Genomic DNA, 20,315 nt, shown 5'->3' with positions numbered 1-20,315 from the left:
AATAGAAGTCAAAAAGTAAAAAATAATAAAAAATAAAAAGAAGAATAAAGAAAAATGGGGGAAACAAGACTTCTTCATAGGGAACTAAACATCCACTGACAATATATGAGCTCTTAATACTTTTAAGCAAAAACCTCTAAATCAAAGGGCTGAAGAGTCCACAGAACATTCCAGAAACAACTTCCATTCATTGCCACTAAATCAAATTTGGAGGCAACCAGGGTATCGTTGACCCTTTAGACCTACACTTTGGTCTTTCTGCTTGCTTGTGCATTCCACTGTGATGGAGCACAGCTTTAACTAACTAGATGTCACTCGGTGTACAGTCTTATACACTGTGAAATATCATACAGACCCGGAAAAACTACGCTTTTATTACTGTCTATGAAGCTGTACTCTTCATGTTCTTAGTGACCGTTTCATACCTCTCCTAAAATACGTGAATGAAAAAAATACAAAAAGTGTGGCTCAATGAACAATTATTGTATTAATTGAATAAGTAATTAATGATCTAAAAATATATCTTTGCAAACACCCCCCTTTCACCTTCAACATATCTAGCATACTGTATTTATGTGCTAAAATCGTTAAAGAGTCAAAGCTTTACACATACACATTTGTTGCTGGTACAAAGACGCGATCAATTTTCCCCAGAGTAGACCGACAACACAACCGCCACAAACACAAAAAGTACCACCCGTACAGCCTCCTTTCTTCCTACCAAACCACCAGAACATAAAACATACTTAATTACAGTACTGCATAACGTCTGCACACAAAGAAATTGGGTTTTGGGGGCGTACATATTAAAATCCAGATTCCATTAATAAAACAAATCGTCAGAATGACAGCCTCTGTCCGGTTTGTCCAGTCAAAGGGAATAACAACAGGCGTAAACTTAAAAGTGAACCTGTGACCTGTCTTTGACCTCGGACAGGGAGGGGACATTGAGGTTTTGAAGTCCCTCCAAGAATCTCGCAGAAGCCTATAAAACAGGGTAATAAAAAACCCAAAACACACCCTGAAGAACTTCTCACCCCGTCACATGCACCAGACCGGAATGACTGTAACTGCAACGAAGCAAACTTTGATGGAAAGCTAGGATTTCAGGAATACGGTGGTAAAAACGTCAAATTATTGAGGAATTCATTTTTATAAGAGCAAGGACAAAGAAAAACGTTACGTTTGGAAGCATTGGAGAAAACTCCAACACCCGAGCAAACTTGACGCGCACAAAACCTTTGCCGATTATCTTTTTACCATGTCCGCACACAGGAAACTGACCCCTAACCATTACTTATGTTGGTTTATAGTTTTCTTTTTTCCTTAACTTTAAATTGATCCAGAAAAGGAGTTTATGCTCTGCTTTCATTTCTTAATCCTGATGTTACATGCATTACTGAGCTTAATATTTGTTAGGCCTCTGCTGTTAGCTGTGAGGATTAAACTAATTCGCCGAATTAGAAAAAAAGTAATGCATTAAAATAGGAGATTTAAGATAATGGATGCCAAAAAAAAAACAAAAAAAACAGTTTAATCATTCACTAAAATGTTTCCATTAAATCTCCTAGAAGCCCGGAAACAAAGTCATAATGAAAAGATCATTTAACATGTATTTATCATCATTTACAAAACTACAGCAACACTTGTTTGTTTCGCAAATGCATAAGGTTTCGACCTATTTGCTGACTGATCTTTAAATACGATCCCTGTTTCCATCAGCCCCTAACTGTTAACTTATCAGCGTGTTTGGTTCTGTTGTAGTGCTGATAATAGTCTGTATGGTGTGAAAAACGCTGCCTGATCCCGGGGTTAAACCGATGTCCCCCTCATTGCCATTTAACAGTTTTCCGTGCTCCGAAGGAGGCATGGTCGAGCAGCTGTGCAGTCACGGCCGGTGTGTTTACAGTCTCAGCGCTGGCCTTGCCGTGAACCCGGGCCATGAAGAAGAGAAGTGCACTAAAAGTGCACTTACAGCCCCGCTGTGACCCCTACAACACCGCCCCATCGTAAAAAAAACGAGAGGAGATAAACACACATTTGCCACGCCCACTGTCACAAAGGAAAATTGCGACGTAGAGTGTACAGACGTGCGGCTTTACAGAAGTGTGAGACCCCTAAAGTCACTCACATGCTGGCTTTTGGATTTCCCAAATGAAAATCTGTTGCAAAGCTCACATGCTTATAAGCATAAGCATTTATAACTGCAAACTGGCCCATAATTTTAATTCGTTCAAATACTAAATAATCATAATTTAGCTTTTAAAATATAATAAAATATAAATATATAATATAAAATATAATGATCACCCATATACATGCACATATTTAAAAGAAACCTTGTAAGCTTTCAAAAGCTCAATACAAATACAATAAAATAAAAAGATAAAATACAACTCAAAACAATCATCAACTAGCTAACATAAAAAAAATTATTACGGTAAAGTGATGTAGCCAGAAAATGTCTGATTTCTCCACCGTTCTGAAACGTGTCCATAGAGACTATTTAAGGCTTTAAGGACTGTCTATTTACCGGGATAAAATCAGGCACAGAGAGAAAAAGAAAAGAAAAAAACTTTTAAAAGTATAGGTATAATTATTGTTTTTATGCAGCACAGGGAAGTCCAGCTGCCTGACGATAAGAAAGCAAGCAGAATTCAGTCAAAAGTCATGGTGAAATAATTGAAGCATAGTGAACTCTCTTTTCAGAATTAAATTGAACCTAATTACAAGGTAAAACTTGCTTTTAACCGAACAGGAACATGCTCTTTTCTTTACATTTAAAAGTTTTTGCTATTTATTGGTCAGGTACAAAAAAAAGCATATGAACACTCACTTCTAAAAGTCCCTAAAACTTATTTTATTAATTCTTGTGTTAACTGTCAGGCAGCCAGATGTTAAAATGTAGATTAATACTCAAAACCGATGCTGCTGTTCATGGGTTAACCTGTAAAAACTACCAGCATGTGTTATTTTATTTGTAATTAATTTCTTAATCCTAATTTGTGAAATTCTTCTAATAGACAAAAATGGTATTGCAATCATTTAAAATCATTTTCATGAAATAAATCTGCACTGACAGGGTCTTTAAAATGTAGTTACAGATTAAATATATGTTCTACAATGTATTATTATATAAATATTATCATGAATCAGAAACACTTATTGTTGCCATATATCTTGTGGCTTAAATGCAAAGCATGTAGCAGTAGTTTTCCAACAAAATTTTTTATTTTTTCTGCTAAATAAGGCACACAAAAAAAAAAGTGCGCGTGTATTTTATATATATCTCAAAGAGAATCAAATTAATGCAATACACTATTACATTGAGTAATCAATTATATTAGCACAAAGTAAATAACATTTAATTTATGAAAAAATCTAATTTAATCGTTTACATTTGTTGCACCCCATCTGGGTAATACAGATGTGTATGTAAGTGTGTGTGTGTATGTGTGTGTGTGTGTGTGTGTGTGTTCTAAAGACTTCTACTTGACTGTTCTTCTACTTAACTGTATACTTCATAAAATGTCTTTATTCTTTCCATTCTCATTCATTCTCTCCCTCGATATTTGGAATTGTCAGGATTTTCTCATTATTAAAAAAATTCTTAAAGCTGGACATAAAGCGCTAAAGAATCAATAGTGGTAGCTTCCTAGTTAGCGGCTAACGCCATCCCTATGGATTATTTAATGTTTTCATGCATGCGCGAAACAAATGGTTTCTAACTGTAGTTTCTTTTATTGTTGTGTATGTTTAAGTTTAATAGTAATTGTAGGAAAACAAAAACAAACAACCAACAAATAAAGTCCACAAAGCGGCGAGGCGGAGACTTAAAAACCCTGCGGTCCGCCAATTAATACGTTTCTGCGGGAATTTAGATTATGAATACGTTCCCAGGATTGCATTTCTTTACAATGCATCCGGAAAGTATTCACTTCGCTTCATGTTTTGTTACGTTACAGCCTAAATTAAAAATGGATTGGATTAATCAGTTTCCTCAAAATTCTAAAAACAATACCCCATAATGACAAGGTTAAAGAAGTGTGTTTGAAATCTTTGTGAAGTTATTAAAAACATTGTTTGGGGAAAAAAAAATAAAATCGATCACATGTACATAAGTATTTACAGCCTTTGCCATGACACTCAAAATGTCAAAACAACTTGATTGGAATCCACCTGTGGTAAATTCACTTATTTCAGGTAAATCAGACATGATTTGGAAATGCACACACCTGTCTATAGAAGGTCCCACAGTTAACAGTGGAAGTCGAAGCACAAACCAAGAGATGAAGCCGAAAGTGATGTCTGTAGACCGCCGAGACACGATTGTATCGAGGCCCATAACTGGAGAAGGGTACCGAAAATGTTTTGCAGCAACGAGGGTCCCGATGAGCACAATGGCCTCCATCATTTATAAATGAAAGAAGTTTGGAACCACTAGGACTCTTCCTAGAGCAGGCCGCCCAGGAAAAATAAGTGATCGTGGGAGAAGGGCCTTAGTCAGGGGTGTGACCAAGAACCTGATGGTTACTCTGAAAGAGCTTCAGCATTTCTCTGTGGAGAGAGGAGAACTTTCCACCAGTCCACCAATCATGCCTGTATGGTAGAATGGCCGGTCAGAAGCCACTCCTCAGTAAGTCACATGACAGCCTGCCTGGAGTTTGCCAAAAGGGAGCTGAAGGACTCTAAGACCATGAGAAACAAAGATTGAACTCTTTGGCCTGTATGCCAGGCATCATATCTGAAGGAAACCATGCACCGCTCATCACCTGGCCAATACCATCTCTACAGTGAAGCATGGAGGTGGCAGCATCATGCTGTGGGAATGTTTTTCAGTGGCAGAAACTGAGAGACTAGTCTGGATGGAGGGAAAGATGAATGTAGCAATATAGAGAAACATCCTTGATTAAAAACTGCTCCAGATCGATATGGACCTCAGACTGGTGGAGACGGTTCATCTTAAAAAAATATTGAGCAAAGGCTGTGAATAATTATGTACATGTGATTTTTTTTGTATTTGTTATATTTAAAATTATTTTATTTTTTTTCCCCAAACTTTCACATTGTCATTATGAGGTACTGTTTGTGGAATTTTCAGGAAAATAATTAATTTAATCCATTTTGGAATAAGGCAACATCATAAAATGTGGAAAGTACACGTGTATATATTTCTGTACGAATACATGTACACACATACACATACACACATATATATATATATATATATATATATATATATATATATATCCCTCGTATCTAAGTAGGAAAGATTCCCAAAAGATTGCTTACTAACAATATACATGTTAAAAATATTTTACCAATATATATTACTGTTGGGATTTAATAACTAATATGGGAATACACAAAATGATCATTATATATAAAACTGAGCAAAAAAAAAAAAAAGACAAGTATAAATATTAAAACATCCTTACCACCATTGTCCGTCCTTTTCAGAGCACCGTCTTTGTGTGGACAGAGCTCGCATCTCTGCAAACAGTGAGAAACGTAGGCTGTGAGTACTATGTAAGCAGAAACTAGGTTTTTATTAAGTCAGTAAACAAATACACAATACTTCAAAATGAAACTTAACTTTTAATTTCATAATGGGGGAGTCTAAACAAAAGTTTGTCAAAAAAAAAAAAAAAAAAGAGTCAAAAACCCATGTTTTGTGCAAGCCTGGTGCGTACCGACAAGTTTTTTAAATGCTAACAACTCGTTTATAAAATCAAAAAGTTTACAATCATTTCAAACAAAAACATCTCTAATGGTTTATAATTACTTCTCATGAAAAAGTACAGAATGGCAGCTGGATAAAAATAAATATAATTTTTTTTTTATGTTCAGGAAAAATGTCGATATTTCTAAACAAGGAGTCAAAAATCTAACAGACAGCGCAAGTGTCCAGTCCTGTTGATCATAAGCAAAAATATATTTTATACATATCTGAAATGAATACAAATACTTATTTGATAAGATTTTTGTTTAATAATTATATTATATATTTATAATATAATATTTATAAAACTCAGCTCTGAGTGTGGAGGAAAATAATTATATATACACAGCGTTTTGTCTTGGATTAAACTGGTTTGTACTGGTCTGGTACTGGTTTGGCTGGTTTATGAATATAGCCTTGCCAATAAAGCAGGTCTAGCTGGTTGATGGCTGAAAACCAACACGCACTGCTCTCATTTAAGCCATTTTTCAAGCAGGGATTGCGCACACAGTATTTATGGTGGGTGTGAATTTGGAAAATATGTAGAATGAACAATAGCTAATATTATTCAATATAGCTAGCTTATATTTATGAAAGTCACTCTCCACATATGTACCAAGCAACAGCAAGAAAATAAAGAAAAAGCAAAAAAACAAAAACAAAGAAAACCTCTGTTATGATTCAAGTCTGCTGCCTTGTTAGTGGGACATCCATTATTACTAGCCACAAGCCCATGATGATCTTTTTTTTTTTTTATTATTAGTCTAGAAGAAAGTGGGTCTCAATTTCACAAGTCAAAATTGACCTTTATACAACTGGTACAAATAGTTGCATCCTTTTCCTTTAAGTGAAATGTTTATACTTTCACTGTTTCATACCACCATGACAAAAAGTCAAATATGTTCTTTCTGTAATCTTCTGCAAATGCTTAGATACTGAGCAGAAGGTAAAGGAGATAGCACTGGCAAACTTAAACAAGGTTCACAGCATTACAGGAAATGCATACGTTTGGTGCGAATACAGAATTCACCACAAAATGTCAACACAATGAGTTTCCTTTACAGGTTTCCTCTTTACGTGGACTCATTAGACCACTTTCATTTTCTGCCAGCTTAAAAATGTGCAGTCTGAGAACTGCTCAGCTTTCGTTTTTATTACTTGAGTGCATGCAGAACCATCACCTAAGTATTTTAAATGCAGTTCGATCTGAATGTTTACATACACCTAGGATGAAGACATTCAAATCAATGCTTTACGATGCCACATTTCATGCTACCAAATATTTCTAGTGTTCTTGGTCCCTCAATGTATTTGAGTGGCAAAGCCAAGCCTTTGGCTTTTGCTATACAATGATGACATTTGGGTTTGAGATCAGCTACTAGAGAATTTCAGCTTTCGTTTTTTTATTAATTACATGTAGATGCTTTAATAAAGTAGAAAATAGCACCTTATGTGGGAGAATATCTTTTTTTTAGGTGAGCAGAAGTATAGAATCAGACAGTCCTAAAGTAAAAACACTCAGTACCTAGCTGCATATCCCATGGTTGCGAGTAAGTCAGCATACCATTGACATTACCAAACTGATGCATCCTTCCAGGACCAAACCAAAAGATCCTTGAATTGTTGTTTGTTTTGGTGGGATTTTCCCTTCAGTTTCTTCTGCAGGAGGTGAAATACATGCTTAATTGGGTTAAGGTCTGGCGATTGCCAGTCTAAAACCTTCCATTGAAGAAGTTTTTTGTTGTGTTGGCAGTGTGTTTAGGGTCATTGTTTTGCTTGCATGATGAAGTTGCTCCCAATTAGAATGGGTGCATTTCTCTGCTAATTGGCAGACCGAATGTTTCTATACACTTAGTGAGCCTGTTTTAGAAGCAGCCATGAAAAAAAAAAACTGTGTATTAACTACACTGCATTTGACTGAAAACCTTGTATGTTTTGGATCATGAGCAGATCCTATCTTTCTCTATACTCTGCCTTTCCTTTACCTAAGTTAAGATCTTGGTTGATCTTGGTTATAAAACTTTTTGGCCTTGAATTCTTTGCGAATTCAAACCAGGCCTTCTAATTGATACTGATGATGAGCGGTTTGCATCTTGTGAAATGGTGTCTATATTTCTGCTTTCAAAAGTCATTATTAAACAGTTTATGTAAACCCTTTAGAATTTGGTTGTTTACACATCAGTGGTTTCTTTCTTTTTCAGGACATTCTAGAATAAGCTATTGCATTTTTCCTACTTTTTTTTTCAAGATTTTCATTATGGTCTAACCATTTAAACAACAAATTCAGACTTCACAAGGAAAATGCAAGGGATCAAACTACATTCAGAAGTGTAACAGGGTCAGGTTTGTGGAAGAGGATTGCAAGCAACAGCACTCATTTCCATATAATAAGATTACTACTTAAGCACACGTTTAAGTCACATATAGCCTCAACATCAATCATAAACATGATGACAGGCAGGTGACACACTTAAATAGACACTAGTTGCTGCAGCGTTTTGCCGTTGTGGTAAAAACAACCGAGTTTCTGGCCGGGCGGCAGATGTGTTATTCAATGTGCCGGGTGATAATCGAGCTTTGTAATGTTAATTAACAGATTAACACTTTTTCTGTTGAAAAATTCTGTTTCATTTGACGTACCATCTGCCAAAACACAGGAGAAGCTCAAAAAAAGAATTTTGTTAATGCCAATAATGCAAGACCACAGACAGGTTGTTTTCAAGAAAAGAACACAACAGCAATACAAAATCTGACATACAAATTAGTCCATTTAATCAAGCAAAAAAAAAAAAAAAGATACCACAGAATTAAATTGTGTGTTAGTAGCTGTACAGGCCAAGTATCTGAAGCTTTTTTGAGAACTATCCAAATTTACATCGTTTATCCCATTTATGCAGCTAGTTTTTTTCTGGGAGGTCCTGTTTTTTTTTTTTTCTGAAGGTACAGGAGTGATCCTTGTTTTACCGAACAACAGCACTGAAGTTTTGTTCATGTTTATAGAATACAGAAAGTCACACCGAGTCCATCAGCTAGTCTGAGTGACGTTACTCGAGAACTGGATTCATCTTGAAGCCAATATTTACATTAAAGTAAGGATGAAAAATGTCTTGCCTAATCATGTACATAAGAAATAACTAAGACTTGGTGCACATTTGAGTAGCTGTAACTAATACACACACTTACACAAGTGTAGGCAGGCAGAAAGACAAACTACCATTAGCTTTGCACTAATATCCTGGAAAGTATCACCACACTTCAGTGTACTCGCTTTTATTCATCTAGTGTTATTTGTACTGAATATTGTGAGTGATTTTTTTTTTTAGGAGTGGTAGATGCTGTTGCTTCACAAGAAACCCTTCCAAATTCTCGATGGCGATCCATCCGAATTCATCGCCTTCCAAATTTTCAACACTTCACTGAGGCGTTTATTAAATAAGAGAAAAATCTTTTAATTGGCAATCATTTTATACGAATGATTAATCATACTAAACTACAACTAAACATAGAATTAGAAACAACTCTATAAATATTAAAAGGATTTCACGCAGGCCTTGTAGATCTTTCAGAATACCGGAAACTCACCACTCGTGCTGCTCGCTCCTGAGATTCACATTTTCGGCAGAACCAGGGACCGGTTGGGACTTGGACAATTCCGTAACAAGCTGAAAAGTAAAAGAGTCAGATTTAGTCTAATACTGAAGAAAACTGTAGACAAGGAGTGTCTGCAAGAAACGCCAACAAGTAAAGCCTACGACAACTGCTATATGATAGTAGCTAACTGGTCTGTGAATACAAAATTAGGGAGAAATTGGCCTATTTGCATTGCATTCGTTTTAGTGCAGTGTCCCGTCTGATTCAGTCAAGTAAGTAATTGTTTTACAGGCTGCATGTGCTTGGAAAGATTACATCATACAAAGAGATTTAGTCCAACATGACAAGGACATGAAGGTAACTGGGTTGTTGACTTTGTAAACAGCGCAGTGAACATATGTTTACGCTTTACACTGGCCAATGGCAGCAATGGTATTCAGCACTACATCAAGATATACCAGGTTATATTTATGCATTTTCCCCTGCACACTGTAGTGAGATTGCTTTATAGATCCAGTTGTAAAGATTAAATGTGACAATGCTGTAGAGATGGATCTATGGTGTAAGGGCAATTAACGGTAGGAATGTCAGCAAATTACAATCAAGAGTTCACTACGTTCGAGTGCTTTCAAGATCTAAAATTCAAAACTTTGTCTTCCAGTCGAAGATGAACAAAGATCATGTTCGTTTTTCCATCACACGGGCAAATTTGACAGTTTCGTGTCACCTACACTTTATATAAAACATGGTCTACAAGCAGAATTGGGGAAACAATTACAGTCAACCTCTGATTAATTCATGGTTCGGAACTCGCGGGGAATCCGCAGCGGGATCGAATGTTGAGGAACGTTGGGAATACCATTTTAAACCATGTATTTGGTGAAATACTGTACATTTATAAAGTGACAATATAGATAGATAATGTCTAAATGAATTCACTAAGGTACCATAGTGGCTGGGGGGTCGGGGGTCCAATGACTTTGCGTCCAAAGATTTGCAGATGTTCAAAAGTTCCCTGAGGACCACTGTATACTCCATTTAATGTGTCAAAAATAAAGGCCTGTCTGACATAAGCTAACTTTATTGCTGTTTGCAGACTATTAAATTTATATTGACAAAAGACTGTTGGCTTTGGCGTTGATAGCTACTCCATACCTGGTCCTACATTTCAACAAGCCCATCTGCTTGATTAATTAAAGGATTTTGGGCTAAGGGAGCACTGCTGAGTAGGAATTCATGTGTAACTTCTGTTTTCTTCCCTATCAATCAAATAACTGTTGCCAATCATGTGCAATACATGTGAGCTCATGTATGTGGAAGAGGGCAGATAATGCTTTTCTCAGTGTTATGCTGCCCTGTGACAATGTTTAAACTGGCTTCACGTGTCTATGAGGACAGATTGTTGACTATATAAGGACTGCCATATGATAAAGTAGAGCCGGATGGTGAAAAGAAATTGGGAAATTACCAAATTGGGAGGAAAATGGCAGTAAAAATTGATCTAAAGCCCTATACGGATTGGGTTATATTTATATTAAGAGGTATTTAGAAGGATTACAGTGAATTGTGTCTTCTATTTAACAGACCAGTAGAAATAACTCCAGGTAAATGATGTCATCCACATCTGATCTTACAGTTTGGTCAAAATTCCTGTATATGTAGTGGAAAAACAGGGTTTGCACTTTTTCCTTCAGTACAGTTCAGTATTCGGGTTTTATCTCCCATCAAAACAAAAGCGAACCGAAGAACTGGTCAGGATAACACAACAACGAAATACAGATGCCATTTGAAAGGCTGCGTTAGAGAAGCCAAACTTTAGAGATTTCGGGTATTGAGATCAAAACTTCGCTCTATACATGTGATCGACTTCGCACAAATCTTTGTGACCCGAATGCCCTGCAACAAGAAGCAACAATTTTTACTCACACCAATGTGTACATTGTGAAGATACTCCTATCTACGTTACATGCCAGAGGTCGCTTATCCTATGCACTACATATGGTACAGTGGCACCATTATTCAACGGGTATACAATAAACAAATCTAATCTCACCAAATATACAATTACTGACCTAATTATAATCAAAAATACTGGTTTAATATCTAAAATTAACTCTGTGGTCGAGTCAAATAGTCAGACCCTAAAACCATGATATTTTAGACTAACTTAGATTAAAAAGACTATCATCTTTACATCATTCGCTTTGATGCTGCACATCTGGAGCATGTGCAGGCGTGTGACGTGACAGGAAATCAGGTGGTGTGAAGAGAAGAAAACGTGTTCGCTATTGTAATGGATGCCATATTGGTTCTTTCTGACTCAGTTGGTTCTCAGGCCTATTTCTCTACAGTTCACCCTAAACTAGAATCGGGACAATCTGTGTTTATACTATTTCTACAGAAGAATTCGACATCTCTTCCACAGAGAGAAGGTTTCTTCCCCATACGTTGTGTCCTGTTGGATTGGCTGCATTGAGAACATTCCATGGAAAAAAAAAGTGTCTCCTAAATATTTAATCACCAATAAGGTCAAGGATGTATCTTATAAAATACTTCATCTTTTCTATCCCGCAAAGCTTTATTTCAAAAAGATATTTCCAGACATCGACCTTTTATGTTCCTTTTGTGGTGCTGAGGATGAAATTGTTTTTTATCTCTTCTAGGAATGTGCATGTACGGCAAGTCTGTATGTGTTTCTCTGTGTCATACAAAGAGGTTCTGACTGGTTACCGTGACTGATATAAACAAAAATATATATAATTTTATTTTTTTAACCGATTCATTTTTCAAGCAAGTACAGGTATAAAATTTCAGTGTGCTAAGTGCTCATTTTTTCTGTATTTTGTTTAAAACTTAAATTTTAAATCCTACCTCTACACTCTGACTACCTCCAGCAACTCTAAAGCCATTAAGACTGTCACTGTGTCATCTGTATGATATTTTTGCACATTTATAATATAAAGTTTCTTTTTCATAACCCTGGAAATGTTGCATATCTTTTTGGCTTATAAAACAAAAATACAAATATAAAGAATATATTGTATATTCATGCATACAATATATACAATGTACACTCATTGATATTTTAGTGATGCACAGTAGGTATTGTTTAAAATAAAAATAAAAAAGTATTGCATGTGAGCAAAGCTGCACTGCTTGCAAGCATGCTGAGGTAAGAAGAGCCGAGAATAACTGACCTAATAACCCAAATAATGAGTTGTAAGTGTATAAATAATCACACATTTCTCTGCATATTATATATTGTGTCTTATACACATCTTACACTAAAGCAAACAACCAGATCTACTATATTTCATCTTCTATTATTTAATATTGTTTTATAGCACCAGCACACCAGGACAAATTCCTTGTACATGCAACCAATGATATTTTGTAATGACGGTGAGTTTGATTGTTTAAATTTCTCTATATTTTCTCCTATATTGTCTAATATATATACACATGCATGATCTATATATGTGTACATCCATTACATATACACAAACACAATGCTGCTATTCGCACTTCTACATATGACAATGAAGATCAATAGAGAGATCTACAGACAGACAACTTTGTCACTGCACAGTACAGGTACACAGCAACAAAATGCTGTTTAGCATCAATAGTCGCAATTGCACAATTTGACAACTGCAGCTGGTACACGTGTGTATGTATGCATATATGGGCTAGATAATGATGTGCATAAGACAATATATGTAGAGAAATATGGGACATAAATGTACAATATCAAAGTTGTATCTATATCTATAGGATTATGATATAACTACAAATTACACATTACACCCATCAACTAACACAGCAGCCCACAGTGCTACAACTCTCTATGTTTAGTAATGATTTATTTTCAGTTCTCAGAAAAGTAATTTGGCAGTTAAACGAGGTGATCTAGTTGAATAACTCCCCAAACACGAAATACTGCAAACCAAAAACAACTCTTCGGCTTCGATCTTGTAAATCTTTCCATATTCTGTTACCAAAACATGTGGCAATCTCCAGACAACGTGCATTTTCCCCCCTACGCGTATTCGAACAAGTCCCGCCTACTTCGCTATGATTGGCTAGTTCCGGGTTGTCCCCTGGGCTGTGATTGGTTAACATTTTGTAATCATAACTACCAGGCTTTCCAGCCAATACAAACGAGCCGGCAAAATCTGCCGGAATACGGGTGGTGGGGGAAAAAATATACTGCGAACTCAGGCGCCTAGAGATAGCTAGCGTATTAGCTTAGCACGCGAATTAGCTTAGCATCAGAGCGATCGAAGCCCAAAGATCCGAATCAGACGTGTGGCCTTTTCAACATCGACATGGTTGATTCTGAATTGATTAAAACACGGTTATAAGGTGGACGAGACCCTGGTTTAGGTGTACCTTGATGCACGGCGACGTTACAGCCGTGTCCGTCGCAGTAAACCAGCGGGTTTTCGGCCCAGCCTCTCTCATCCGAACACACGCAGCAGCCTCCAATCATCTCCTTCATGATAGCGGCCCAATAGTCGCCAAAACCACCAACCTCCAGAAATCAAACCTCCAGATGTTTAGATCGAGTCCTCCTCGTCACGAATATCCAACATCCATTCCGACCATAAGTCCATATTTGATGGCGTCTCCTTCACATTAGCGTCCGCAGGGTCGCAGGATCCCGTCAAGGCAAATCAAAAAGGTGGAAAAATTAAAACGTACAAAACGCCTGGCTCAGGTTTTAGTCCGTGTATCTAATTTCAGTTTCGTCGAAAAGTCATACTGTTTGATTCTTACGATCTAAATCGCTATTTTTGTTTTGTTCAACACACAAACCCGAAGGCTCTCGGGAAGTAATTGCGCGATGTGCGCATGCGCAGAACAAGCAACGCTAGAGGAACTGATTGGTGGCAGCAGCAGAAGGCCTTCGAGTGTATTAGAGGGCAAACACATACTCAAGCCTTTCTTTTTTACTCTTTCACTTAATCGTAGTAACTTCAAATTTGTCTTCAATTCATTTCGCATTCATTTGCGTTCAGTAAAATCACACCCTGAATCTTTAGACCCTTGTATTGTTTCCTGCATTATAGTGAAATATCAGTTTTATTTGTAGAACACTTCTAACAATGTCCCCATTTTTGTTTTTACAGAAATAAATAGGTTATAATATATGAATTTATATGTTAGTTCCAATAAGCTTACCCTTATAACTTATATGCGTAATAGGTCAGCGGTGACCATGACAAGGGAAAATTAAAAAGACTAAGATATAAAGGGAACCCGTCCTCATCTGGGTAACACAGAATAACCATTCATTATACTTCATTATTAAATTTTTTAAATTGCGGTACTGAGACATTTTAAAGATCGCTTTTGACAAAAGAAAAAACACAAGGTTGCATTGGATATTCAATTAGATGCAAAACACCAGATTTGTTTACACTTGTTTATCATGTCGAGGATGGACAGACAGGCAACTATGTTTGTGTTTACAAAGAAATGGCAATTAATTAAGTGCTGATTTTGCATATATATATATATATATATATATATATATATATATATATATATATATATATATATATATATATATATATATATATGAAGACTTGTAGGACACCTTGTATTTATTTCAATATGATAGCCTCGGTTTAAGTTTTGTGTTCATTTGGATAAAATGGAGTTTTAGATGCACAGGACTTTGACACCGCTTGTTAAGTCTGCTGGAAATACTGTATGTAACCAAACAAACTATTATAATATCTGGTGCATCATCTGTGACATTGTTGTTAACAAATTTATGTAGAATTTCAATGTACAAAACCACTTGATCATTCAATCGTTCCTTTATTTATCTTCAATAATCATTTAATCTCACTTAAAAAAGTGTGTGGAACCTCAGAGCGTGTAAGGGTTTGAAGGAAGACACGGGGAGCATATTAACTGAGCAAATACCCCCTTTATTTCAACATTTTTTATGCACTTTGCAGCACTTCTTCACCTCTTAGATCTTTTAGGTTTCTCCCTAGTTACAGCCAAATCTGAAATTAAAAGACAACAGGGCTAAGTAGACAGGCTGTAATAATTCAATGGCGAGAATCATTAACATGTTACTGGCCAATCTATAGCAGGGAACACACAATTTTTTTTTTTTTTTTTACACTTAGACAAATTAGCATAGTCAGTCTAATTACACCCAGATGATGATGGGTTCCCTCTTGAGTCTGGTTCCTCTCAAGGTTTCTTCCTTATGCCATCACGGGAAGTTTTTCCTTGCCACAGTCGCCACCGGCTCCCTCATCAGGGACAAACTTACACTTATAAAGAACTTATTCATTTTTTATCACCGCATTATCTGTGTAAAGCTGCTTTGAGACAATGTTCATTGTTAAAAGCGCTATACAAATAAAAATAAATTGAATCAAAAAGATCACAGATCGAGAAATGTCAAATATATTAATTAATAGTTAAAAGAATATGAAGGACTATGGTATATTCAAACTGGTATATAATGACAAAATGGTCATATAGTACCATACATCAAAAATAAATAACAAGTTATTGCACTTTTGCTTTAATTATGAACTTGTTGATAGAAAAAAAAAAGTTTTTAATGTCATGTTTAAATCATGATCATGTTTTGATATTATCGAAATGTATTTTAGCTTTCAGAACCGTGATTTTCTCATTAGTAGCGCCCATTCTGTTCATCGTGCATTAAACAGCATTATTGCCCCTGACAAGGCTGCAATCAATTCTCTTTCCAATTTGTCTAAGTTAAGGAACCTGAGACGACAGCTGTATATATGATGAAACAAACCAGATGTAGAAATACTACAGACACTGATGGAGTATTAACGATGACCATATTGAGCAAATTAGTGATCACCAATCCTTCTCCTGCAAATCCACCTTCCTACAGAATTCAGTTTCAGCCCAGTTCTCTGGGGCTAATTTGGATCATCAGGTAGAATGATAATCTGGGGCAGGTGTGTTCGCTTATCAGGAGGTTAATAGAGAAAATGTCAGACACCATACAACTTAAATATCCCAGTTTAGCCACATAGGCAAGTCAGTTATGGCAATATATTGTAACTTAATAATCACCATTATGTTTTTCATGTCATCTAGGGGCTGAGCCAATATAGCAGAATTCAACCAAATATATATCTACTGCATTTTTACTTTCAAATTATGGACAGAATCGAGGCCTGCCTGATATATACATATTTTCTTTACGTTAAGTTGTGGTTGTGTTTTAGCAGCCACATTCACATCACCGTCATTTACAGTGTGGTCTGTGGGCCAGAAAAGAGTGGTAAGTGTGGGCCAGCTTTGGACCATCACTCATTTGCTGTGGTAAATGTCAATGAACAGGCCTGGCACTGGTCTAAATAAAGTAAACTTCTATTAAAATAGCTTAGAGGATCTACACCAAGATTCAACTGTCTAAAAATTGTGTTTTAGAGTTAAACCTAATAGGTCAGTTTCAAGTATTGTGAACAATCTGCTCTATTATTCTACCACCGAGCAACCTGATATTAATCCCCCCAAATAGCTTTATATCAGAAATAGATATGGCATAGTGTACTTGCAACATCCGTAAGTAAGAAACACAATACAAGACTGGTTTTAAGGGGCCCCATCATTGTTAAATTGTAATGTAAAGTACATTAGTCTAACCTACATTAGAATACTCATGTTTCAAATGATAGTTAACTAAATAGACACATTTTGGTTAACTCTTACTATAAAACAATTGAAAAATCGTTATGTATGTCCACGAAAAGGTTGTTTTTAGGTAATTTTATGAGTCATAATGATACATTCATGGTATTTCACACGTTTATACCTATTCCTAATTTGCAATTTGGTAAAATAATGCTATTATAATGCATTGGGGAAAAGATTTTGACCCCCTGGAATCAGTTTAGCAGGAAATAATGCTAACTAAAATGCTGCTCATAATACTCATGTTTGAGTGGTTTCAGCTCAAGCAGCAGTACAGGAAATCCTTCATAACAATCACTATCATATTGTACATCTTTTCCACCCTGTTTAATATATGCAATAATGCAACATTTTTCTCCACACTGTATTTATTATTTGGTCTCTTGACAGTCACTTCATGATTATTTGCAATAAAATCACTTTATTTTTTCTTCACTTAGTTAACTGTTGAATAAACGCAATGTGTGTATGTAACAATGGTATCGGAATAGGTATTTTACATTAGTTTTCATATTTGTTTATATTCTCGATTCATTTAACATTTGGTTTGAGACAAAAAATGCTAACAGTTTATAATATAACTGTGAATAAAAACTTTTTGGAGCGTTTGCTTGATCTGGAACTGGAATCTGTATTTGTATATAAACCTATTTGACCAATGCCTCCCCCACATTCCATTACATGAATGCGCTCATATATGCAATATATGAAACTAACGTTTTCAAAAATATTGCTTAAACATAAACATATCCATGTATGCTACACATGAATATACATCAACCCAGCCTTCTAGTGCAACCCAGTTTCCTGGCTAGTGTGTGTTCTATTTGATAGTCACTGTGGGTGTGTGGGTTTTTGTTTAAACCCAGTCATTTTCAAGTGTGGGTTGGTGCTCATCCTGTGTACTTAATGCCCAAACCCTGTTATTCTAGTAGTAATAGCAGTTATTATTTGTTTCACAAATTATAAGCCAAAATGTCTGGTTGCTTCAACACAGCATTTGCCGTGATGTTCTACCAAACCGTGTCTGTCAATAATAGGCAGAATAGGCAACATGGTAACATTTTAATAAAAAAAAATGTTTATATTGATGTTCATGTCCTCTTCACTGGGAAATATGAGTTCTGACTTCAATCTACTGAGATCTCCATGAGATCAGATGCTTATTTTTTTATATTCTAATATATTCTCAATCTTATGATATAAATTTAGTAAGTAAAGACTAAATAAAGTATATGTTATCCAATACCTATATTATTCCTACTCATTACATGTACAAAAAAGATTTATTCACATTCAGCAAACAATTAATCCTGGTCAGAGTCTCAATAGATTCAGAACTTTTTTACAGAATAACCCAAATGAGGTTAGGATGCTGGTTTAAATAACATCCTGCACATTCACTCACACACTCATAGCCAAGTTACCTCCAGAAATGTTCTTCAGACATTTCCTCCAAAAAAAAAAAAAAAAAACTGGAGATTTCAGATAGAAGTCAGGTAACTAAAGCTCAGTGTATGCCCAAAGCTCACATTTTATTGCAAGTTGTAATTTTATATAATAATATTTCAGTAGTTTCATAGTTTTATTCATATTTTTTAATTATTAGTTTTTATTGATTGCAGATTTTAGCACATTAGGTTTATTGTAGGTGCTGATGACTTGCATAAAATGTAAACAACAATGAGTCGCATATCTAATGCAAGAACCAATTTTATGTGGTCGTCAGTAAATAGGCATTTTGAAGGACATAAAATTACAAAATATAAACAGATGTACGAGGTAGAAATGTTACAATTCAACCATTTAGCTTTAGAAATTAAGTAATTGTTTTTTTAGCTAATTCGTTCAAATGTAAGAAGAAAAAATGAACACAAAAAGTCAAAATATAAAAAATAAATGAACACATTGTACTTGCACTCGGTCTTCACTCCTGCTCTGGTCTTCATGCACATACCTACCATCCTCTCATGGTATCTGTGTAAAATGATACAGGCATGCACTGACCTCAGCAGCCTAGCATTGTAAATAATTTCTTAAGCACAGAGAAGAGTCAGGAGGTTTGGGTGTGAGGTTTACAGTGTGTCAATTCTTATACATTGCACACATACATACTACTCTCAGCTGGATGTTTCCTTGGATCCTGTACATGCACCATCAAAATGTATACTGTATAATCAAATCATTGATTACCAACTTTCTTCACACTAGTTGAGAAGTTAAAAGTAATAAATCCACAGGTCTCTCTGTTATCAATCCAGGTCTCTTCAAACTGCTGTTAAGAACTACCAGGCATTTTCACCAGTTCTAATCACATGTGACCCTGGAGACTCAATTGTACTTCTGGCTGGGGAATTTTTTTTTGACTGTTTAATGTCAAAGCCTTTATAACAGATCACACCACAGAAACATCACCATAAATAGTGATTCAATATAAAATTGGCGAGAGTAGGGAATGAATCATCCATAGCAAAAAATAAAATAAAATAATTTTTTTGGGGGGCTGTTAAATCTTTTGGAGATAAAGATACATATTACAGACATGAAAGATATGCCTCTCAATATACCCCTTAGTGAGAAGAAAATTTACACAAACCTATTTTTGAGGGCATAGTAACCTTTTTTTCTCCATACAGTATTTTGCAGTAGCTTGGAAAATAGTTGCTATTTTGTATACAGATTTTTTTTTCTTTCAGCCGCAATTTACATTTTTACGTGTAAATAATTTCACACATCCACCATTAAATTGCCATTAAACCGAAATAGATTTGCTCAAACCCCAAGCTCCATTTGGTAATTTGGTCTTTGTTTTCAGATCTGAACCAATTTTTGAAACAGGAAAAAAGCGATAAAAACCCCACTAATTTTATGATGTAAAATTTAAACATTTCAAGATTTAAGGGACTTTATAAATCAAGAGGCAAGAACCTTTTATTTTTTGTTCATGTCACACTTCAGTTGCATCAATTACCTTCAGTAACCACTTTGTAAGGGTCTCAACGGCTGTAAAACATATCTTGAAAACACAGTACACACACATTAACATCCTCACTTACATCTAGGGGTATTTAGGCAGGCCAGTCAACCTGTTTTTATGATTTTTGCAGGTGAGAGAATGCCATGTAACCTGGTGGAAACAGGGATAGCATGCACAATTATTTACAGACAATAACCCAACCTCAGGACCAACACTAGGACCCTGGAGTTTTATTGTAATGTCTACATTTAAATTACACTCAACTTCAGATTTGTTTAATGTCCAAATTAATGAAAGAGCCTAAAGCTACTG

General features: G+C 35.6%; 1 protein-coding gene and 1 long non-coding RNA gene across 11 annotated transcripts in view; both read right to left on the bottom strand.

Moving 5' to 3' along the window:
- The window catches only part of mllt10 (MLLT10 histone lysine methyltransferase DOT1L cofactor), a 63,010-nt gene extending 48,813 nt beyond the window's left edge, over positions 1-14,197 (bottom strand). For 7 of the 10 annotated variants that reach the window (XR_014531481.1, XR_014531482.1, XM_083529140.1 and 4 more), the window contains exons 1-3: positions 13,706-14,182; positions 9,305-9,384; positions 5,439-5,493 (exon numbers count right to left, since the gene is read on the bottom strand). Coding sequence is in view for 7 of the 10 variants with exons in the window: in XM_083529140.1 (XP_083385266.1) it covers positions 5,439-5,493; positions 9,305-9,384; positions 13,706-13,814 (244 nt within the window). In the remaining 3 variants the exon portion in view is untranslated. Of the gene's footprint in view, positions 1-5,438; positions 5,494-9,304; positions 9,385-13,705 lie in introns of all 10 variants that reach the window. The other 3 variants (XR_014531480.1, XM_083529143.1, XM_083529144.1) reach the window with 1 other exon arrangement.
- Positions 14,198-15,234: 1,037 nt separating this feature from the next.
- LOC310719697 overlaps positions 15,235-20,315 on the bottom strand; it is a 7,189-nt gene continuing 2,108 nt past the window's right edge. The window contains exon 2 of the long non-coding RNA XR_014531555.1: positions 15,235-20,315. This exon is cut by the window's right edge and continues 912 nt beyond it. This is a non-coding gene — a long non-coding RNA (uncharacterized lncRNA).

Source organism: Silurus aristotelis, assembly GCF_946808225.1.
Source record: "Silurus aristotelis genome assembly, chromosome: 25".
In the NCBI taxonomy this organism is placed as follows: domain Eukaryota; kingdom Metazoa; phylum Chordata; class Actinopteri; order Siluriformes; family Siluridae; genus Silurus; species Silurus aristotelis.
Note: the sequence above shows the minus strand (reverse complement) of the source record. Positions and strands in the feature narration are given on the sequence as shown.